The sequence below is a fragment of the Pygoscelis adeliae genome, unplaced genomic scaffold, assembly GCF_000699105.1.
Source record: "Pygoscelis adeliae isolate BGI_AS28 unplaced genomic scaffold, ASM69910v1 Scaffold114, whole genome shotgun sequence".
Lineage (NCBI taxonomy): Eukaryota > Metazoa > Chordata > Aves > Sphenisciformes > Spheniscidae > Pygoscelis > Pygoscelis adeliae.
In genome coordinates, this window is record NW_008824587.1 from 4775019 (window position 1) to 4797112 (window position 22094).

At 38.5% G+C, this 22094-nt stretch overlaps 1 protein-coding gene across 5 annotated transcripts in view; it reads right to left on the reverse strand.

Annotated features, from left to right (window-relative positions):
- The window catches only part of SPTAN1 (spectrin, alpha, non-erythrocytic 1), a 50395-nt gene extending 30307 nt beyond the window's left edge, over positions 1-20088 (reverse strand). For 3 of the 5 annotated variants that reach the window (XM_009322115.1, XM_009322114.1, XM_009322116.1), the window contains exons 1-19: positions 20066-20088; positions 19415-19465; positions 13704-13943; positions 12952-13077; positions 10261-10401; positions 8980-9126; positions 8222-8355; positions 7331-7475; positions 7079-7233; positions 5701-5836; positions 5058-5159; positions 4136-4273; positions 3580-3690; positions 3045-3122; positions 2716-2871; positions 2161-2365; positions 1845-2026; positions 791-1034; positions 348-470 (exon numbers count right to left, since the gene is read on the reverse strand). In XM_009322115.1, coding sequence (XP_009320390.1) covers positions 348-470; positions 791-1034; positions 1845-2026; positions 2161-2365; positions 2716-2871; positions 3045-3122; positions 3580-3690; positions 4136-4273; positions 5058-5159; positions 5701-5836; positions 7079-7233; positions 7331-7475; positions 8222-8355; positions 8980-9126; positions 10261-10401; positions 12952-13077; positions 13704-13943; positions 19415-19447 — 2596 coding nt within the window. In that variant the 5' untranslated portion in view covers positions 19448-19465; positions 20066-20088. The remainder of the gene's footprint in view (positions 1-347; positions 471-790; positions 1035-1844; positions 2027-2160; positions 2366-2715; positions 2872-3044; positions 3123-3579; positions 3691-4135; positions 4274-5057; positions 5160-5700; positions 5837-7078; positions 7234-7330; positions 7476-8221; positions 8356-8979; positions 9127-10260; positions 10402-12951; positions 13078-13703; positions 13944-19414; positions 19466-20065) is intronic. The other 2 variants (XM_009322113.1, XM_009322112.1) reach the window with 1 other exon arrangement.
- Positions 20089-22094: the final 2006 nt, after the last annotated feature.

The window sequence follows — 22094 nt, forward strand, 5'->3', positions numbered from 1 at the left end:
GGAGGATCATCTCTCACATCGTGATTACGTATCTCAGATACAAGCCTTTAATAGATTTAAAAATAGAGACTAAATATCATAGGCACAAAGCTGTTGAATACAGGGCTCATACGTGTTTGTCAAGAGCAAATGGAGATCTGTGAAAATCACGACAGGTTCCCATCAAGGAATCTGTTTTTATTTTCAGGTGAAAGAATGACCAAAAGTTCATCTTGCTAGCAGGTACCTGTCTATTGCCTGGATAAAAACAGGCAGTGATTCTTAATTGTACAGGGCCAGAGAACAAAGTCCAGCACAAAGACTTGGATTTCTGAAAGAGGAAGAGTTAAGAAAACATTGAGACGTACCCTCTTCCACCATAGCATTTCCCTTCTGTGTAACTGCTTTAATGCGGGGCTCATGGCCTGCAATTTCTGCCTGCAAAGCCTGGTGCTTCTTTAGCAGATTCTGAACACCAATTAAGTCCTTGCCTGAAAGATATAAAATAGTTAATCAGCTAATTTAGAGTCGTTAGACTACACAAAAATTTCAAGGAAGCTGCAACCAGTGCTAGACAAACTTGCAGAATAAGTACTATCACAACGAAGACAGAGCACTATGAAAACTAAGTTACCCATTGGAACTGCAGAAGTAACGTAACAGTTGGAACAACCATGGGTGACGGCAAGTATGTAACTCCAGGCAACGTTAATAAACATATCAGAAATTTCCACATAATGTTCCATAAAAAGACAAGTTATAACAGAGCAATTCTGACATCTAAATCTTGGAGATACCAGGATGGACCAACCTCGGTTTGTTGAAGCTGCAATAGGTTCTTTCTCCCTAATCCAGGTCTCTTCATCCTCAATGTCACGGAAAAGCTGCTGCAGGCGAAGAGAATCTGCAAGTTTCTGCTTGCGAGCTACCATAGGATCCTTTAGAGCTTCATAACGAGCTACTAAAGCTTCTTGTTTCTTCTTGATATTGTCAGCATCAAAGTGCCCAGCATCTTGGAACTGGCGTGCCTGGATGGTAATGCCATCTATACGATCCTAAAATTAATTCAGCAATAGCATTATCTCAGAATCTCTGTAAGATGGCTGCAGTGACTGAAAACATTTGAAGAGTATTTTCAGGTCTTAGCTAATAAGTTATGTTGTGACAGGAGAAGAGAACCTCAGCTGCAGTAATTCTGGTAATAATTATGTCCCAGATAATACTCAACACATTATGTAAGTGTAATTGGTTTTAATCTGTCAATTCAATAAAATAAAGATTTCTGAAATTACATTAACTTTACAGATGTGCTACTCTAGATGAACCACTTCTCAATTGTTAACAACTGATAATTCCAGTTGTGGGAACCCAGAATTTGTTGATTTCCTTACTGTGGATTTAATCCCCCTAAAGATCACTTGCAAACGTAGGAACCATTTGCTGTAAAGTTCTATATTTAAAAACTGATCTGTTCCTCCTCCCCTCCCATTTCTTAGAGCTATATAAAAAAAACTGAACAAGAACAAGCTGTTCGCAAATGGAGCGTCTAAGGGGAATTGTTTCCTACAAAAAGCACAGCACATCTTTTTAAGTTGGTATTCACAGCACAAAACAATGCTGTGCTGTCAGCAGGTCACGGTATGGAATCATTTTACTTTTTCAAAAAGCTAATTTTGTCAAATTCACAAAGATACTGTTCTTAGAGACATACAATTTACATTTCAGTTCAAAATTATTTCTGATAAATAAGCTGTAAAGCCCAAAGCTACAAAACTTATGAAAATACAGACCTGCTAAGGTCTCTGGAGCGAATACTTTTGAGTGAGCAGATCTGAAAGGGCAGGAAGAAAAACTATTTCCCTTACCTGATGGGCAGCAACATCTGCCTCTAGCAGGGCATGTTTCTTCTGAAGATTCTGAACATTAGTAAGATCTTTTCCATAATCATCAGAAGCCAAGTGTCCCTCTACTTCATACAGCCACAGCTCAATGTCTTCCACATTGCGATTAAACTGCTGCTGTTGATTGGCTTCACGCAATTTTATACCTGACCGAGACAGAGTGGCAAGAGGAAAAGAGAAGACGACTTAAGTTTTCCACTTCATTTAACTCACTTCCTGTCTTCTCCTGGCTAAACTCTCTAGAAAAAGAATTGCCCCTATTCTTCTGAGCAAGTCGTACCTTTGAGCTCAGTGGCCTCCAGAAGTTTTTTCCACAAGCTGATAACTTCATTCATGCGAGCTGCCACTTCATCAGATGCATAGTGATTGACATCAATCAACTTCTGGCCAGCTTTCTCCAGTGCATCAATACGAGACTGATTAGCAGAAAGCTCTGCTTCAAAAGCCTGATGTTTCTGAACTTTACCTTGCAAGTTTGATGGATCCTATAGATGAAGAAAGAAGAACCACCTTTCAATCCAAAATTAGTATGTATAGGTCTCTGAAGAATTTTTAAAATTAGACTACGTTCATAGACATGCCAAGATGTCACAAGAGGATTTGGTGCCAAAAATGCGCCTTTGAAATCAGAACACTTAAGCTATTGAATAAGCATGATTACAGCATGATAGGAAAATCCCCCTTGGGGTCGGGGAGAAATTGCAATTCCTCCTGTTGCCATTAATACTGCCTACTATCAGCAACATTTTGGCTGACACTGCTTCATACTATTAGAGTGATTACATTAAGCCTGGCATTGCCTTAAAATTACTCTAACGTTCGCCTTTGTGTTTACCTTGTATGCCTCATCTGTTGCAGTTTTCATTTTTTCATTAACCCAACTCTTTAGCTCATCAGAGTCTCGGAAAAACTGCTGCAGATGGAAAGAATCTGCAAGTTGAGCACGGCGGTACATAGCTCTTTCATGAAGGGCATTTCGGCGGCTCAGCAGCTGAAAAAAAAAAGTAACGGTTTTTAAATTCTTCAAGCTTGTAAGAACCACCGCTCTATCTGTACTTTTGGGAGAGCTCCACTGACTTATCCTGTATGGCAGTCATACCATTTAAAATAATAAAGCAGAACATGATTTAAAGTCTACAGTCCAAATCTATTTAAGATACTTACAGCATCTCTGCGTGTAGCAACATCATCCATGGCATAATGGTTATTCTGAATCAATTTAGTAGCAAACTCATCTAATGCCTAAAGAGAAAACAGTTTTCCATTTACTTGGTGTAATACAAATTGTTTGTGCAAGCTTACTTAGTAGATTAATTCTCAAAAGTTTATCACACTAAAACTAACAGAAAGCCATTAAGATAGCTATTGTTACACCCTTTTTTATCTGTACCATCATCTTACATGTGGAAGAGTGCAGATTTTTGACAAATCTTCATCCACACCCGTGCTGGCATGATATGCAAGCGCTGGGTTACTCAGCTCTCTGAGGCAGCAATCAAGCCCTATCCTATCTTTTCCACTCTTTTCAATTTCAGAGACAATACACATAGAGATAATACATCCCACATATCAGTGGGTCATTCTGCAGAGCAAGCCCCATCCTTCTCAGTCATCCTCCAGCAGCGTCTCCTCCCCAGCCAACAAATTCACTTGTTTTATTTCTTCCCCATTTAGTGATCACCTAATGTAAATGTCTTACTGTGATTTTCTCCTCTTGGGCACTTAGGGATTTCTCAAAGTCTTCATGCTTCTTTAGAAGAGCCTCCACACTATCCAGAGAATCACCAAGGTCTTCATTCAGCAGAAACGCCTAAAGTAAGGAAACAAACACATTTTTATGTTTCCATGCTCAGCTGCCCTAAATCAGCTCAAGCACAGCCAGTGACATTTCCTACCATATGATATTATTGAAAAGTAAAGGATGATATACTGGAACGGTGTTCCCTGTACACCTCTAACAGCCAAAGGTTCTGAATAATTCTTTTTAGCTTCTTATTCAAACAACATTTTACAGGAGTTAACACACATAGAAGCAATCTCAAGCCAACTTGTCACAACTAATAGTTTCAGCATTAGATGGAAACAGTCATTGTAGCAGCTTGGCAGTCAGATAAATAACTGCACAGCACCCTGCTCACTAGTGCATGTTTAGTGGTAGTCACTGCCACTAGTAAATACCAATTGTTTAAGTCTACAGAAGACTAGCCAGAAATGAAAATCAACCATATCTGGAGAGTTCAAAGGTATGCACTCACTTCTTGTTTGCTCATCCAGTTGTCAACTTGTTCAGTATCTCTGTAGAAAAGCTGCAGGTCCATGCACTGTTCGTACTGTTGCCTGCGAAGCTCCCATAGTTCTAGCAAGGCAGATCTTTCATCCGAGAGGATGGTCAGCTAATGGATTGGGAAGAGTAATATATAATAATTATATTTAACAGACTGGTTCATTTCCACCTCTATGTAAAATCAAGTTGTGACTCTAAAAAAAGTAGTTAACACCGGACTGAAAGTGACCTCCTGTGTAAAGAATCATTCTCCTGTTACTGACATCATCATCCTCATATAGGGCAAGCCTTTTCTCAGCTTATCAAGTTTGAGTAGTGGCTACAACCTTCTGACTGAAGTCAGAAACCTCTCCTTTTCCAAATTAAATCTACAGAGATATTTAATGGACAACTGCTCTTTTTGACTGCAGACCTATTTGTAAAAGTTGTTCTTCAGCAAACCATCCTGTGCTCTCAGCCTCTGAAATCTCTTTGGCCCACTCTCACTTACGGCATTTGAACTGTCTGATTGGCCAATGTTTCAATATGCAGCCTTCATGAGAGGCCCCATTAGCTTGAAAACCAAAATGTAGAAATACTAAATATTTACTGACACTTCTGATAGCAAACCTAAACTTAGATAAACAGATAACCCATTTTTCTTTTGGAGGAAAGATATACTAATAGTTCCTAGAAGATAGTACTAACAGTCCTAATAGTTCCTACTAATAGATAGGCAGAAGCTGTCAGTTTGAGAATGAAAAGCACACATTACTTAAATACATTTAAAAAGCCCTGTAACCTAGAGGGATGATACTTTGCAGCTTACGATCTTAACAAGAAATTAACTTTTAAATTAAGGGACACAGAAGAAAAAGACAAAATTCTTCTAGGAGCTCTTGCTCTCAACTCACCTTTTCTTTAACTTCATCAGAAGCATAGTGCCCAGCAGCAAGCAAAGCCTGGCCAGACTCATCAGCAGATTTGAAGCTATCTTCATGGGCATCAATTTCTCCCTATGAAAGGGATATGTAACAGAATAAGCTGTTACCAAAATTTACCTTAGAATAGAGTGTCAGAATATGAAAACTGCTATTGAAAGTAACAAAGACAACAGTCTGGACACCTGAATGATAAACATTCAACTTAACATGAAAACCAGAATGAAATATGTTACCTTACAATGCAGATAAGGTAAGTATAAATTCACGTTAAAATGAAACTAAAGGTTGGTTTTAAGCTGCACTCTTTCTGCTTACTTATAGCAATTCCTCTTGATGGAGGACTAAAACAGTCATTAGTCCAACTGATTGCTATCAGGTCTAATTATTTTTTATAAAAATATTATCATAAGCATTCTTACTTTTTAGTGTATATCTACTATCAAGAAACAAAGTAAAAATACTAAATCAGGACAGCAATCTAGTACTGTGTTAGTTGCACGATCAAAGGATTCTAGTGATACAACATCAGCAGTTCTGACTCAGAGACTTGTGTTAGACATACAAATCAGTTGTTGAGGGTTGCTGACTGGATTTGGCTGTATAACCATTATACCTTATGTTCCTGATGTCTATCTAGAAGGGCTTCTGCTCCAGCCACGTCATTGGCAAGTTCATCAGCATTTATCAGAGCCTTCATCTCTGTCACCCAGCTGGTGAGGTCTCGGAAGTCCGCAAGAAAGCGCTGCAGCCTTAGGAAAGCAAAAGAAAAAACGGTTGGGAATGATTTGTTTGCATAGTTTCTCCATCCTTATCCCAAAGAAAGGGTTACAAACATAAAAGCTGTTCCTCAGATAGAAACAAAACAAGACAATACCAAAATGCAATCAGAATATTAAATAACTAAATATGCTCTCAATCAAAAAACCAAACTTTTTAAAGTTAGGAAAATGCTAGGTTCAAAATCAATTTCTCTAAGACATGTTTTGTATGTAACTTATATTGAAAGCAAAAGGAATATTCCTAACTACAAGCCTGTATGTTGAAGAGAACAGAAATCAAAAGATAGTTCTCAAGCAGAGTGTTTCAAGATAGCCCAGGGGACTGCTTCTGTCACAACCATAACGCAGTGTGTGTGGTGGTGGGGGAGAACTGACAGAAAGTTTCAACTGCACACGCCTCAGCCTTAAAACAACAAGCAAACAAATTCTCAGATTCCTTTCAGCATGCCTTTACAGTTCTTGCCTTTGGCACACGCTTAACACTTATCAGCAAAAGTGATCAGACTCTGTTTCCCTTTTAAATTTGCTGTTAATTGATCTGAAGAGATTGTGACAGGGAAGGCAAAGGAAAAATGATTACTTGTGTGGGTCTCCACCACCATAAATCGTACCTCATGGGAGGGAACAAACAGCAGAAAAATAAAACCAGAAAGGATGTAAACTAACCACCGTATTGGGATAAGTTTCTTTTTAGTATGGCTCCTCAATAGTGATCTAACAGATTATGTTTCATAGATGACCAGGCTAGTACAGAAACAAAGCAGCTATCACAGAAACAGGTACTTCATTTAGTCTATACCATAATATACCATATTATTTTTCACAGAGAATCATAAGGACTCCACAGTGAACAGATTTGTAATATGTGTATTAAAAAAAAACACCAAAACTAAAATATAGGCAGATAATGTACTTCAAAATGCAGATACCAACTCAGATGGGAAAAAAGCAAACGTCCTAAACCATCAAGGTGTCTATTTTCATAATTGATCCACATCCAGAGAATGACCAAAAGCTAGAAGTATTTATTTATCATATTTCTTTCACTATAAGAAGTTATTGTAAAATATAATTTGGTGAACAAGTCTGCTTCTGAAAACACCAGAATCATCCAAGAATTTTGGAAACAGCATCCCTTTCTTCTCCTCCCAAGAGCCCTCTGTCAAATCTGAGTAAGGAAGAAAGGTCATTTCAGCATGATAGTATTCCTACCTGTAGGAGTCATTAAGGCGAGCATGCCTCTCTGCTGCCAGAGTTCGTATCTGTTCCCAGTTGGCAATCAGCTCCTCCCGTTTCACTTGAATTTGAGAAGCATTTATTGGGTGAGACTCCTGCAAACGGTCAGCTTCCGCACAAAGGGCCTTAACCTAAACCCAGTCACAAACAGCGAGTAAGCTTCTAGCCTTTTACAAGCAGGTTACCTCATTTTAAATGGTGTAGGTAAAACGCATCTCATATGGGTACCTTATCTTCCAGAGCTGCCAGATCTCTTTCCAGGCCTTCATGCTTACGCAATAAAGCCTGCACACTGGCTAAGTCTCTGCCAAAATCGTCTGAGGCCATCAACTGCCCTTTCTCCTTAATCCAGCTGATTGTTTCATCCACATCCCTTCAAAACAAAGCACAAATTGAAAGCAGTTTATCTTGTATGGAAAAAGGAAGAAAGCAGGATGTTTTCCTGTATGTGTGCCAGACGTACTGGCATACAAACCCATACATATAAACACTGCAGCCAACTACAATCATCCTTTTTAAAAAAAAACAAAACCAACAAACCAATAAACCACCTAAAAAAAGACACTTTTTTTTTTTTAAATCTCAAAAAAACCTTGAAGCGTACTGGTAGGCCATTCTTCAGATGGTGTCACCAGATGAGAACCAGGAATTATAGCACCGCTGAGCACCATCACCTAGTAGGTCCATTTTCCTCTCTGGACCCTTCTCCAACTTAATTACAGCAAATCTCAAAATGCTGTAGATGGAGATGAGGATAGAAAGACACTGCTCAAAGACCCCCAGAACAACTGGACTGACATCCATCTGACAACAAAAACCCACCCCTTTTAAGGCTCATCTAGGACAGAATTGGGGGGAAAAGCCCTCAGAGGAAAGGGAAGCAAAGCTGCCATTAGCAAGAATGAACAAAACTGCCAAGTGTTGAAAAGCTAAATCAGAATGACTATTCTATGGCAATTCTAGAACACAAGGTCCTCATTCAACAAGTCATGAGGAAGAGTAGAGCAAAAACATAACAGACAACAGTACCTCTTCTCATAATACTGTATGCAGCTGAATGCATCACTAAACATGCACACAAATGTTACATCACTTCAGCAGATCCAGCCAAGATCATACCTGTTGAAGCGCTGAACTTCAGCTGCCCCGAAGAGTTTTCCTTGCCTCTGAAGGGCAAGCCCCTTAAGACGCTGCCAGCTTGCATTTACTTCATCCTGTTTGGACTTTATCAGTTCCTCTTCAGGGTGTTGTTCCTAGTGATCAAAGGAAAAATGCTGTTTTCATGTGTTCTGTGATTTTACATCCATTGACAAAACCTCGAAACACCACTGTTTTTCAAGAGATCAATTTATAATAACTGTACTTTCCAGATGATCACTCAATTTGATAGTTTTCCTGAAACCTCACTGTATAAACATTCAATATTCTTGCAGTAGTTTAAGTTTCCCTATGCACTAATCAGTCAATGGGAAGAGGGCTGTAAACAGCTTTTTTTCCTGGAATGCAATACTTCCTGCCCTGTCTCCATCCTTGATCAAGCCCCAGATGACATACCAGAAGAGAATATATATTAATCTTGGTTGTCCAAGGGAAATAAATTTAACCCCAAATAAGACAGTTTCTCTTACTAATCACTACTCTCCACATTTTCAGGAACATTCTCAGCCGGGGCAGTTACTCAAGCTGTCAGCAGAAGAACAAGTGAATCAAATGATGACCATTTAAGATTAAGATAGCCAAGGATCTAGGCACACGAGAGTAAAACTTAAAAGATCTGCTACCAAACCAGGGTGGGGGAAAGAGGAAGTTGCAGACAAAAGCTTGCTGTGTTACACCAGACTTGCCAAGAGAGATTTTCAACACACATGAATGTTTACCTGGATAAGTTTGCCAGCAAACTGGTTCACTTCATTTACTCTTTCCTCATGAGCTGCAAGGTCTGTCTGGAACTCTTCAAACTTCTTTTGCAAAACCTCAACGTGCTCCAAGTCCTGCCCAAGCTCTTCTGAGGTCACTATTGCTTCCTAGCACATTGAGGGGAAAAAAAAAATTTCAGTATAACCTATGGGAAAGAGGTTATACTAGAAATCAGGAAGCAAACTGTCCTAATTTTGAATAGGTCAAAGATAGTTACAATCATGATGTTTAAAGTCAGATTTAAAACTACAACATTTCCTCCTTTAAACTCCACTCCCCCCCCCAACATCTTTCCATTATTGCAGAAAACATGCAAGATCACTAAGGGTATTATTTTTTCATCTTGCTTGCTCTTATTCATTTTTCACGTTATTGCATATAACCAATTCTACTATAAGTTTTCTCTTCTGTGCACGATGATCACTATTACAACAACCTGAATTACTGAAAGAAAATATGCACAGAAAAAGCATACTTTTAAAACTACAAAATAATTGCCCATGCTATTTCGGAGTACACACAGTGACTAGAATTTGTTTACGGGCATTTGCTGTAGGCTTCTGATGCAAGATTTCTTTATGAAAAGTGCACTGTCATATTCAGTAACAGTTATGCAGGGTTTATAGTTTGAACCCACAGTGACACAAAATAGCAAACCATCATTAAGAAAACCTATATGATCATTTTGTGGCTTTTTTCTTCGATAGTGTGGTTTGTGGTCTGTTTCCTCAGAGTTCAAAGAATCAAGAGCCAACAAGTTCTCTTGCAGCAAATGTCCTTACAATGTATAGCTAAAGATATTCCAATCATGAAGTAATTATGTACACACTGCTTGCTGGTTAGGCTGGCTACTTTCTATAACAGATCATTTAGAATATTTATAAAAAGCATTTTCTTTTACATGTTGTAGATTTCCCTTACAGGAAACTATTTGATTACTATGAGAAATACGAAGGTCTCCTCAAAGCAAAGAAAGAATTGATTATGTTTAACTATGCTCTCCAACATGCAGGCTTCCTCCCTTAGTCTAGTACCTTTTTTTTGTGGCTGCAAAAGAAGAAATAGTAGTCTGCATACCTACTTGCTTATACAGTATGAATAACCTAAATAAAACATATAGGTGCCTTTAAAAGCTCTCTGTGACTACCTGAACTCCAGCAACTCTATGTTGATAGAAAACTTCCACACAAACACGTCAAATTTCCCATGAAGAACAAAGTAAAGGCAGGTCATAATTATACCTTGTCATTGATCCAGTCCAAGACATCTTCACATTCCCGTAAGTATTGCACCAGCTTCTGTGCTTGCAACAATTTGACTCCCTTCTCTCTCATCTTTTCCAACAGTAATTCCCATAGCCGGTGCAGCTCCTGCAGCCGAGTCTAGAACAATAGGATGTTGTTACTAAAATCCTGTATCAGAGAAGATTAGATTTATTCCCTTCCTGACCTTAACAGAAGACTTTTTTCCCCCGAAGTTGTACATCGCAAACCTTACTTTAGACAAAAGGTGGACAAACCTCGTAACAATTTCATCTCCAGTCATTAGTTTTCAAATGATGTAAAGTGATGTAACAACACAAAGTTAGAAATCACTGAACTGGGTATTTAAACTCTTGTTATTAATTAATGAAGCTATCAAATAGTTACATTTACGTAACTGTGAGGTAAACATTTTGAGATAAAATTTGATTTAAATTCTATGCTAGTGTGAAGTCAGACCAAAAATTTGCTGCTGTCCCCTTCAAATGTCTAGTCTTTTACATGGAAGTCAACTCCCAATAAGTGAATCGCGACTTCATTTTGGAATTTATTTTTATTTAAGACCACACATTTTGTTTTAAGTCAAACTTGTGCCACTTTACAGTATTTTAACCATTTCTCTTAGCACTAATCAGTTAATATATTTAGCCAACATTGTTAAGTAACATAATACTGAAATACTAGGAGCAGTTACTAGTTTTAATATTGAGTCTCTCTCTTGCTGCACTCTGCCTTTCAGAACTGTGGGGAGCAACCATAAATTTTATGGACAATTAAAAGAAAAACCACACTCCCACACAGAAACACAACTTGCAAAACAGGAAAGTATCTGCTCCACCCATATCTATAACGCTTTGCTCATCGAGATCTGAAACTTGAAAGTCACGCTAGAGAAGCTTTTGAACATCTAGCATGGGCGGATACCCATTTAACCCATTCAGAAAGTTCAGTTAGGTAGGTTTCAAGGGAAGAAAGAGCTCACACAACTATTTCCTAGCACTGCCCAAAAGGATAGTGCAAATTGCCAACCAAGGAAGAAAGAAGACATTGCAAAAAGAAGTTGCACTGCACAGCCAAAAGTTTCACCTACTCGTATGTGGAACCCAACTTGGGTAGTCGTTACTATTGGGCGCTGTGCAGTCCGGTATGGCGTGAAAGACTGAAGCATTAAAGGGCAAATTACCACTCCAAACAGAACACAAATAACAACTTACACTAGGCAGCTAAGACACGGTATTATTTAAGATCACCCAACTGCAAAGCGGCTTGTTTTGGGTTTTTTTTCCCCCTATTTGTGGTAAAGATTATACGATCACAATGAGATTTCTAAAATAATCCTTACTTTAGGGGTTTTTATTATATAATAGATAAAAAAAAAAATCTGCTTTTCTTAGTCAATATCTTTTCTTAGTTACAATGAAACGTAACATTGAACATATCAGTTAAGTTGTGATAATCACTGCAAAAAATATCACAAGAGTTCTTCTTTTGAGAAGTTATAACAGCTCACATCCAAATCCTTATAAAGGAAAAAGCTTTAAACAACTCTAAGGAGACTCCTTTGCATTAAAGAAAAATGCAGCCATAACCGACACTGAAACAACTGAGGCCCAGAAACAGCAGATTTAACAAAATGAGTCCTAGAGAAGAAGCTGGTATGCAGCACAAAAATAAGTGTTTACTGGTGGGGTACATGCATGTATGTGTGTGGGAATAAGAGAGAAAACACTAACATAACCAGAGAAAAAATGAGAATACATAGGAGAAGGAGTAAAAGATAACTCTCAAGTCAAGTCATTACTTAAAAAGTCTGAGCAAACTGTAAATTTTAAAACATTGATAATCACTCAAATACTGTCAAACATAAACCTATCCAGTGCAGCAGCAAAGATTTTAAAAATAGATTTGTCATTGCATTACACAGGTTGGGAGATTTAGAGAGAAAGAAAAAACCAACAGTAGATCTCAGAAAAGGATTTGAAGAAAGCTTACTGCTTGTTATTGAGGAAGCAGCTGTCCTAAGAGATGTTCACTGCCAGATAAACAGAGCAGACAGAGCACTGTACTTGGAGCTCACAGAAAAAGCCGTGGAAAGCAAATTCAAAGAGATTCAAATGTGGGGCCAGTACAACTTAGCCAGAAAGTAAAGATCACTAGAGACCTGATCTGAGCCAGAGCACATAGAAATTAGATGTCTGAAGTCTACTGGTATAGTTGCTTGTGTTACTTATAATTATTATTGCAGAAAATTAAAATGCTATATACAAGCAAAAAACGAGCGGTCAACATCCCTGACACCAGGCCTTGTGCATTTGCAGCTTCTTGATATTGTGCCATTTTGGGAAGAACCACAAGTATAATTAATCATTTGCCTTGTGACTTTCAATACATCTTCAAATCACTGATGATTTTCCAGTCCAAGTTCCTGGACTCCACTGGCAGATAGTTCACCTCAGAACTAGATCCAAGAAGAGATATGAGCTGAGTGCTCATGAAAGTGAAAAACATCTGTAAGCTTTACAAATACAAATTCTCTTGTGATTTCACTAATCAAATACCTGTAGAATTTTAAAAAGTGTTTTAGAATATAGAATTATCCGTGCAATCTGCACAAAGTGTTTAAGGAAAAGCCTGTAAGAGGGGAAAAAAAAAAAAAGTTTTAAAACTCACTCTTATGGTTTCAGATGCAAAATGGCCTTCATTAATCATCTGATTTCCAGTCTCATCCAGTTTAATGATAGCCCCCGAATTGGCCTGCACCTCAGCTTCAAAGGCTTGGTGCTTCTGCAGCTTCCCCTACAAGTAAAACATCGAAGAGCACGACTGAGGTTTGGTGCACAGCCCTCCTCTACATTTCCCAGCATCAAGGTTTTTCTGTATTTTATGCATATTCAGTACCGACAAACAAACAATAAAGTAGCACAGTTGAAATCATAGCTGTACCATATGTTTCGTGGGTGGATTCAAACATCCTAATTTTAGTTATTTCATTATTGTATTTGCTCTTGTACACTGGAGTGTTGAAACATCTGAGAACCCATCAGCTAGTTCCACCCACACAAGTTAGTTTTCTACAAATGCCTTTTTTTGTGGAAGCAATAAGAGTTAATTCACGTTTATTTACAGAGCCAAAGCATCCAACAAATTCTAGAATTAAACAAAGCTGGTTTTACACTACATCGCACTGTGTAACTTTTTCTATGCTGATTTAGCATCTAATCCATTATTAGAAATATTCCAATTATCTCAGCAAAGAAACCAGGCTTTTGAAGAACACTTTGTAAGGCTGCGGGTATTTGCATCCATCTTTCTTCACCGCTCTCAGATCAATTTACATTTATGCGTTTGTTCTGTCTATCCCAGTTGAGCTGGTACGCCCTAATATTAATAGTACAGGAACACAAAATGGCAGTAGGACTTGCCTGTAAATTGCTTGGGTCCTTGTAATTTTCATCAGATGCTATCTGCAGTTTCTCTTGGATCCATTTTTCAAGCTCATCCGCATCACGCTGGAAAAACTGGAATCGATAGGAATCTTCAAGTTTTTGGCGCCTTAGAGAAGATAGTTCCTTGAACCTGTGGTAACGGTCCAAAACTTGTTGACGCCTTTCTTGGATATCTTCTGCTGTTTCCAACACTTTTACACCACTCGGATCCATTTTCTGAAAGCCAAAAAAAATACATTTTGTTTGTATTATAAAACAACGGTAGGGTAGGAAGAGATCCATGAAAGAAAAGCCTGCTTTTTTAAACTCACATGTGGTTTACTTACAGTCTTACTCTGTGTGTGCAGGTATGTATATAAAATATAAATATTATACATATAAATAAATAAATACACACTCCTAGCAGAAAATAATGGGAAAGGAATATTTACGAAGACATTTAACAGCTACCTGTTTTGGAAAAATATGGCTGCAGTCATATAAAGGCCATGTCATCTCAAACTGTAGCATGCAAGTGTCTAATACAAATGTTGAAAATGTGTGTCTGTGCAGATATATATACGTAGATAAATAGACATAAAATGTTTCTTGTACAACATAAAATCTGGAAACATTTTATTTAAAATACTCAGTATATAAAGTAAGAATATTACTGTTCTTTAAACAACAGCTAACTGGTCCACATAAGTACGTATATATAGATATATACACATATCTATATATATTATACATACATATATATATACACACACACCTCTCTCTGTGTTGTATCGCCTCTCTGTTCTCTCAGACAATTAAAAAGTTACAAACCCACCCTGCCACCCCCCACCACAGCCTTTCAAAAGCCAATGCAAAGGCTCACACTGCTTCATAGATCTGACCTTAGACAAGTCAAGAAGCATTTCATATAACTAGTGATCTTGCTCCGACTGCTTTGACTGAAAATCCTTGTGCATTGCTTTATATACTAAAACCTGTTGTTACCACAGACAGCAAAGAACTGACTACTGTTCTGCTTTATCTCCTTTCTATTAAAATTGGGATAACCTTTAATGCTCAGTTCCTAAACTTTCAAAAAGCTATTTGATTTTCAGTAAGAGATCTGTGCATTAGAACAGAACTGTAACACTAATTTAAAAAGTAGTATCATCATTCTCATCGGATTTTGGATATTTACCCACTTATTTGACAACTCTGCATATCAAGAAGATGTTGCAACAAACACTTCGTGCTTGAACAATTATGCAATTAACATCTTGATGTACAAGTGTTTACGTGTAAAGCTCACTTAATGCTTTTATTATAAATTCTGTAAGCATCAAGCTAAACGTACTTCCCATCAATTGTATCAAAGATAGGGAAGAAACCCAGTCTACAACTGCATACAGAAAGGCACGGGCAATCTCTACGTTGTTAAATATTGAATTGTTATTTAGTCATTAGTTAGCCGCATGCTTTAATTAGACAGATCTTGCGTAATTGTATGAAAAACTCCACAGGTTGGAAAGCGATCTATACGGCCATGTTTTCTGTTTGGTTTCCAAGCACTTGTAAAGGGACCATCTGATAGAAAGGAACATATGGGGGCGAATTCACACATTCCCGAGCTCTCTTCCAACAGTCCCACCCTGCTAGAGGACAGCCATTGCAGCAGCAGTCGTTACTCCCGTGAACTCTGAGCCCCAACTGCATTGCGGCAGTTTAAGGAAGGAAAGAAAATTCAGCTTTGCTTTCTCTTCCAGGCCTGGGCATTTCATTCATTATTATCAAAAGAGGGCAAGGAAAAGAAAACAACCCAGTCTGTGTAGATTGTATTATATAAATGAAGTCCAGATTTCGTCTGGCAGTGGTACCAAAGGCCCCGCTTGATTAGCGTATCCGAGTATTAAAAGATCAAAACCCTGAACATAACTTGAGCTCAACCGCAGATCTGTTTCCCTGAGAAAGCAGCTGTTTTTTCAAGTGCTCTTTCAAACAGCCTTTTCCCTCCAGGAGAGCAAGTTATTGCTAAAATCTTCCTCTCCTGTGCTGTCACACTGTGTTTGAATTCCAACAACACTTCTTTTAAGCTGAATTGTGTTCAGGAATAACAAGATGGCAGTTAGTCTAAATGTACTGCATGACTGTAGCCTGTCTCTCTGCTTATTCTGGTTATGAGCATTACCGGGAGAAAATGAAATCCTAGTTAGTCTTTGGAACGCTGTACAGTCTTTTGCTGTCAACTTATATTTCATTATTAGAAATAACCTCCACAGCCTAAGTGATTTTAAATAACTTTAAAGTATTAAATTATTTAAACTATTGAAATTATGCAAATCATTAAATTATTTAAATTATAATTTAAATTATTGTTATATTTAAAAAAAATAAATAGGAGACCTCCTGTAATTTAGCCTGGTAGCTGGTTTGCCTCTTACCACACAAGTCTTGCAATCTGGCTCATCTTTTTGCTGGAATTTGTTAAAAGAAAGGCTCCTTTTATAACTACAGTAAGTCGAGCTAGTCAATTGTAAAAGAAGTGCTTTGGTCTTGCAATAATAGACTGTTCTTTCCTGCAGCAGATCAGCTGACGTCAGCAAGTCTGTGCTCTGCCAGAGCGCGATCAGCAGTCACTAGGGAGCTCTGAACTCAAAAGTCATCGATGCTGCAGAATGATGCAGTCTACCTCCGATGTTTTCACGCTCGAACTGCAGTACACCCCTTGAATACAAAGCAGTTCTCCAAGATGTTTCTAAACCTTCTTGGTTCAACTACATCATTCGAAGGCATCTATGATATACCTCTGCACCCCTAGCAAGAGAACCGCCAACAACAAGTTGAGCTTTATGTTTTTAACGTGAAAAACATAGCCTATGTTGGGATCTACACAAATGCCCAACCCGACCCCAGATAACCGGCCTCGTCCCCGGCACTGTGCGCAGAGACAACATTCCCCACATCGCTGCTGCCTCCGGCCCCTCCCGGCACTGCCTGCGCCGTCTGATAAGGTCAGGCAGAGCGAACCTTCCAGGCGGTGCGGGCAGAAGGAATGGCACCGGCCGGCTCCTGCCCAGCACCTCGGCCTTCCAGACAGTCAAGGCAGGCGGCATCGCAACAACGTCCCCAAACCAGCGGATCTTAACTGTCCTGAAGGCATTTGCCACTGTACTTTTATGCTGTAAGACTAACTTTAGAAAGCCACTCGTCAGCTTATGTCTAACTAAAAAAATAATCAGAAATGCTTCTTCGGCACTGTACCATTGTGGCGGTATTTTTTCCCAAAAAATACCAACAAAAAGAAGTAAATTTAAGATTAAGAAAAAACAAAACACCAAAACAACCTTATTACTCTCATCCTTCAATCTAAAATGATTAGCCTTCCCCAGACAATACAAATTATACATAAGGGTACACTAAAATTTGCATGGGAATATACAACTGCAGATATTTATAGACACCGCAGTGCAACAATGATGATGTCAGCAACATCATTCGAGTTCGGGAAACAGCGGTATCGAGGTGGGTTAAACAGGAATTACAGTGGTGTCACCAGGGCAGACACACATAAGAGCTGTCAGCATTTCCCTTACCAAAACATGTTTTCAGGGATTTAAAAACTCGAATGTAAAATAAATTCAGCGCTATACAGAAGATTTTAGCGTATTTTTAAAAACAATTACATGAAGCTTAAAGAATTAAACTCCTTTGCCTGAAAAGCAATTAGATATCAGTATATAAAGATCACTATCTTAAGATGCAGTAAAATAATGACTCTCTCTTAAGGCAAGTCCTGATGTGCGTTACATATATTCAGCATACATGACCCTAGTAATAGCCTGTAATACGAGTACTTTCCCTATCAAAACACTCCCTGCTTCCCAAGTACACACGCATGAGCAGCTTGATGAATTTTTTTTGCATTCCTCAATATTACGCATAGTAAGTCTTGTCAAAAGAACGTTTAACTGATATTGGCTACTCCCTCCTGCCTCCCTCTTGGGGGACGGGAATGGATTGCTGTTCTTCTTCTTTAAGCAAAAAAAAAATTAATTCTAATATTGGATCTGAAAATAACCTTCAAAAGGAAAGGACAGAGGAAAAAAAAAATAACGTACACTTTTCCAACTTTCATTTCTTCCTCTCACAGCTTCCTCAAAACGCTAGGGAAGAAGTTAGCCACTACATATGTCTCAAACACAAAAACACCACGACTGCCTAGTTTAGCTTAGTGCTAAGTTAGTATGTACTGGTACTGCAGGTAAATAATAGAGAATCCTTCTGAAAAGTATGCGCAGCACTGGCTCCTGCTCCCGTGGAGGGAATTTCACAAGCATATTGCATTACAAAGATGTAACTGAAGGTTGTCATATCATATACCCTATACTACAGATTTAAAACACAAAATTAATGCCCCGTCATTTGGTTTGTTATGAACTTAAATCTACAAAATAAAGACATTTTAAGGGTGGATTATGTGCAGCAGAACCCTGCGTCCAAACATTCCCAATTACTGTTAAGGAAGGGTCACCTACAGCCTCAAACCTCTACAAATTCCAAGCCAGAAAAACGTCAAGTGCTGCAGTACAAAAACCCAAGATGTGTTGAAGTCGCTGCTTAATGCCGTAGTCTCATACAGACTAACCACAGCACAGGTAAAATTCAAACAAGGCCCAGAATTTAAGTAGGTATTATAGGGACACAAGAAACTGTAGCATTAAAAGAAAAAAGAAAGGTAAATTATGTTTGAACTAAAGCAAGCTGCAAAGCTAGTGATTTAGGCTGATTAGGGGGTTTGTGCACAGCCTTAACGATGCACTTTTGAAATACTGAAGACTATTAAAGTCCTGTTCATTTTTAGGCATTTAGCCTTAAAATTTTAATTCCACTATTCAAATAAGAGCAGCTGAATTGCCTATATAAATTTGTCGCCTTTAAGTACAAGGGCTTTTTTGGCTTTGCTTTGTTAATATCACCACAGACCTTTGATAAAACTATGCAGGGCTGGCAAGGACCGCACTCTGCTGAGACTCCTGAGAAAGCAAATTACCTTGACTGCATTGCAGAAATGCAGAGTTTACAGGTAATGTGATACTATATAATGAACCCCAGCATTTTCCATTCCCATTTGTTATCTTTTCATTGCAATTTTAATTGTACTATAAACATCTACATTACTATCTTTTCCAGATAAAATCTAGTTGCTTGTGTTACCCAGCTGAAGTTTGGTCCATACCTCCTATTTATTTTACCACCACTGAAGAGAAAACACCACAGATGTATAAGCAGTTACACCACAAGAATAGAAGGATTAGAAATTTGTGCAAGCGGATGGAAGAGGAACCAAAGCCCACTTCAAATGCATAATGTCCTACAATGTAGATCTTATCATGGTTGATTTTTAGATGCTATAAGTAAAAAGATACTGCTCAAGTACTTTTTAAAACAAAAATCTCTTAGAAGATTAATCCACACCAAAGCCGATCACACTGAACTGTAACAACTACAAAATGTTCACGCATCATGCACCACAGACAGAAATTAGGAAATTCAAAGTAGTGAAGGAAAGGCAGATCAGACTCAACACTGAAGTACAAATAAAGCACCTGCTATATAGAACAAACTCTCTAATGGCTTTTTGTTACAAATAGGTCATTGCAATAAAGGCAGGCAAGTATGGTGCCGACACTTCATGCATTATGTAAAAATACCTGGATTTTGACTTTACGAAATGATGACAACATGATGGAGGAATGTAGAGTCTAAAAGGGAGGGGGAAAATCAAGATAACATTCAACTAATGACTAGCATAAGGACATAGCTTAATTTTTTTTTTTTTTCTCCAAAATACATATTCCATCAGAGCACATGTTTCATACTTTCCTTTTGGTTCCTCCCCATGCAAAAATGGTTACAAATATCAACAGGAAAACTTAATTAGTTTGATATGTACTAACCTTTTTCTAAAAAAAAAAGTACTACCATAATCTGAAGGTCAAAACAGAAAGTAAAGAAAGTTATCTGGACTTGGCAAATGACACCTCTTGCTACAGCGTAATCAAGTGGGTCGGATTAATTTAAAGACACAAACTCAATAAGAAGGTTTTGAATATAAATATCTCCAAAGACGTTTACTTTCAATTACCACAGTAGAAAACAGGCGAGTAGCAGTTGTGACAGAAGGTATTTTTTGACATGGCTAATTATGCAGCTGTACGTGTTTCTAACCCACCGAATTTTTAGCTGAAAATTTCCTTGCCTCCCTAACCCTACGTTTTCCCCATGAGTACGCCGCAATCCCTGAAGCAGTTCATGGACAACTGCAGTTATGTGCCTTTGTGCCTGCTGAAGCTAGTGCATACCTCTCATGGCATTTGCATAGCTTAACGTGTATCAGTTGCAGCAGCAAGAAGGCAGCTTGCCACTCCATTTGATCCATGGTCGGCTACGGGAGCACAATGCCGGACTACGCTTGGCAATCTCCATCAACGGCATCTGCAGTCTGCTCCACCCCATTTTTCTGCTGCCTACACTCCAGGGACAAATGGAAAAAACAAACTCCCACACTATACTAACATGCAGCAGAGAAAAGGCAGGAATTCGTATTATTTCCTCCAATACAGGGGAAGCAATTAATTGCTCCCAAAAAGCAATGTGTTTATGAATAAAACAATTAAAACCCCATAAATACATTACGTAGACAAAAATAAGGCAGCAAAGATACTAAGCTATTTGCATTAAATTACTAAGGTTAGTTATAAATGTAATCGTTGAGAAATAGGAATTTCACACCAAGAGGTTCCACCCTGTCTCAAGAGATTTAAGGCTTCTCTCACCTTTCTGTCATGCAGGCGAAAAACATGTAAAAAAAATGCTTAAAAGACAGTCTTTGACATTCAACGTTTTTGTTATTGTTGCTACCTTTTTTTTGTTATTAAAAAAATAAACACAAATACGTTTGCTAGCTTCATCAACTACGGATCTCATAGAAGCATAACATCTAAATCTGATTTTAAAATAAAATTTCTATTTTAATCCCACCAGTACGGATGTATTTTTTTTTTCCCCAACAGGAATGGAAATGAATTACTTCTTGTGAACAATGTAACCTGCTATCTTGGTTCAAGTATTTTCCACACCTTAACAATTCCATTACTACAGTTACAGATCCTGCACACAATGCAGCAGAAAGCATCCCATTTTCAATCTTTTGTTCATTATTTTCTCTGCACAATTTAAAAGTAAGGACAAATGAAGACCTCGTGGAATAACTCATTGATAGTTGCATTTAAAGGCATAAAAATCGCACAGTGGGATTTAATATTTGTTTTGAACAAATCTGAATCCCTGACCAAGGCCTTTCATTGAATACAGTCATCGGAATCTTCTGGCGCTTTGCTGAAAACAAAACGCCAAAAGAAAATGGATTATTTTTTTTCCAGAAAGATACAGAACCATTCAGGCTGAGTTGGCTTTTTCCCCCCCCCCTAATGTGTTCATTCGCCATCTCCAGACAACTGCTCTTCAGAACCTATTTAAATATGTATGAAAGACTGCTCAATAGTCACGTACATTTTAGACTGGAACACATAGCTGTTTTATGATAAAATAGCTACTAAAAATCCTAAACAGGCAACACAGACCTTCTGAAAAAACATACAGTGATAATTGCTTATGCTTTTCCTTAAATATCAGGGCAAATGATTACCCTATTGGTACATATTTATGACCTAGCAATGCAGATTGTACCAGATAAGGTGTATGCAGGCAACAAAGTGAGAAACAATTGACTATCATTACTCTGATTTATGTTAAATTTAAAAAAAAAAACAAAACAAAAACCCTAATCGGGGAGGAACAAATCCCAATTCTTTTATGAAGGAAACCGTAGTGCTTGCCCTGTATACCAAAATGACACATCTATGAAAGGAACACAGGTCGGGAGGATTTCTGTTAAATGTCTTCCCGCTTGGCCGGACAGCTCTGTTGTGCAAGCTATTTACGTGTTCACCATTTCACACAGCTATCTAGCTCCTTGAGGAAAGGGTTCTCCAGCCATCACCGAAACACCCAGCCCCTCGATCGCTCTCTTTCCTTCTCTCCCCTCACACGCACTCCTCGCTGCATCTCCTGACCTTGGACAGGGCTGGGATGGTGAGAGCTGAGGGAAGCCATTGCTGTGCAATGAATCCCCTCCGCCGGGCTACCGCAGAGCGCCAGGTTCGCCATCTCCCCCCCCCTCCGGGATTTCTCCTCAGGCGGGGAGGCAGGGTTTTACCGCAAACCTTACCGGACAGGGGCGAAAGGAAGGGCGAGCAAGGCGGGGGCCTCCCGCTCTGCCCGCAGGGACGGAGATTCGCTGTCACTGTTATTTACTAGCCTCTTTATCCC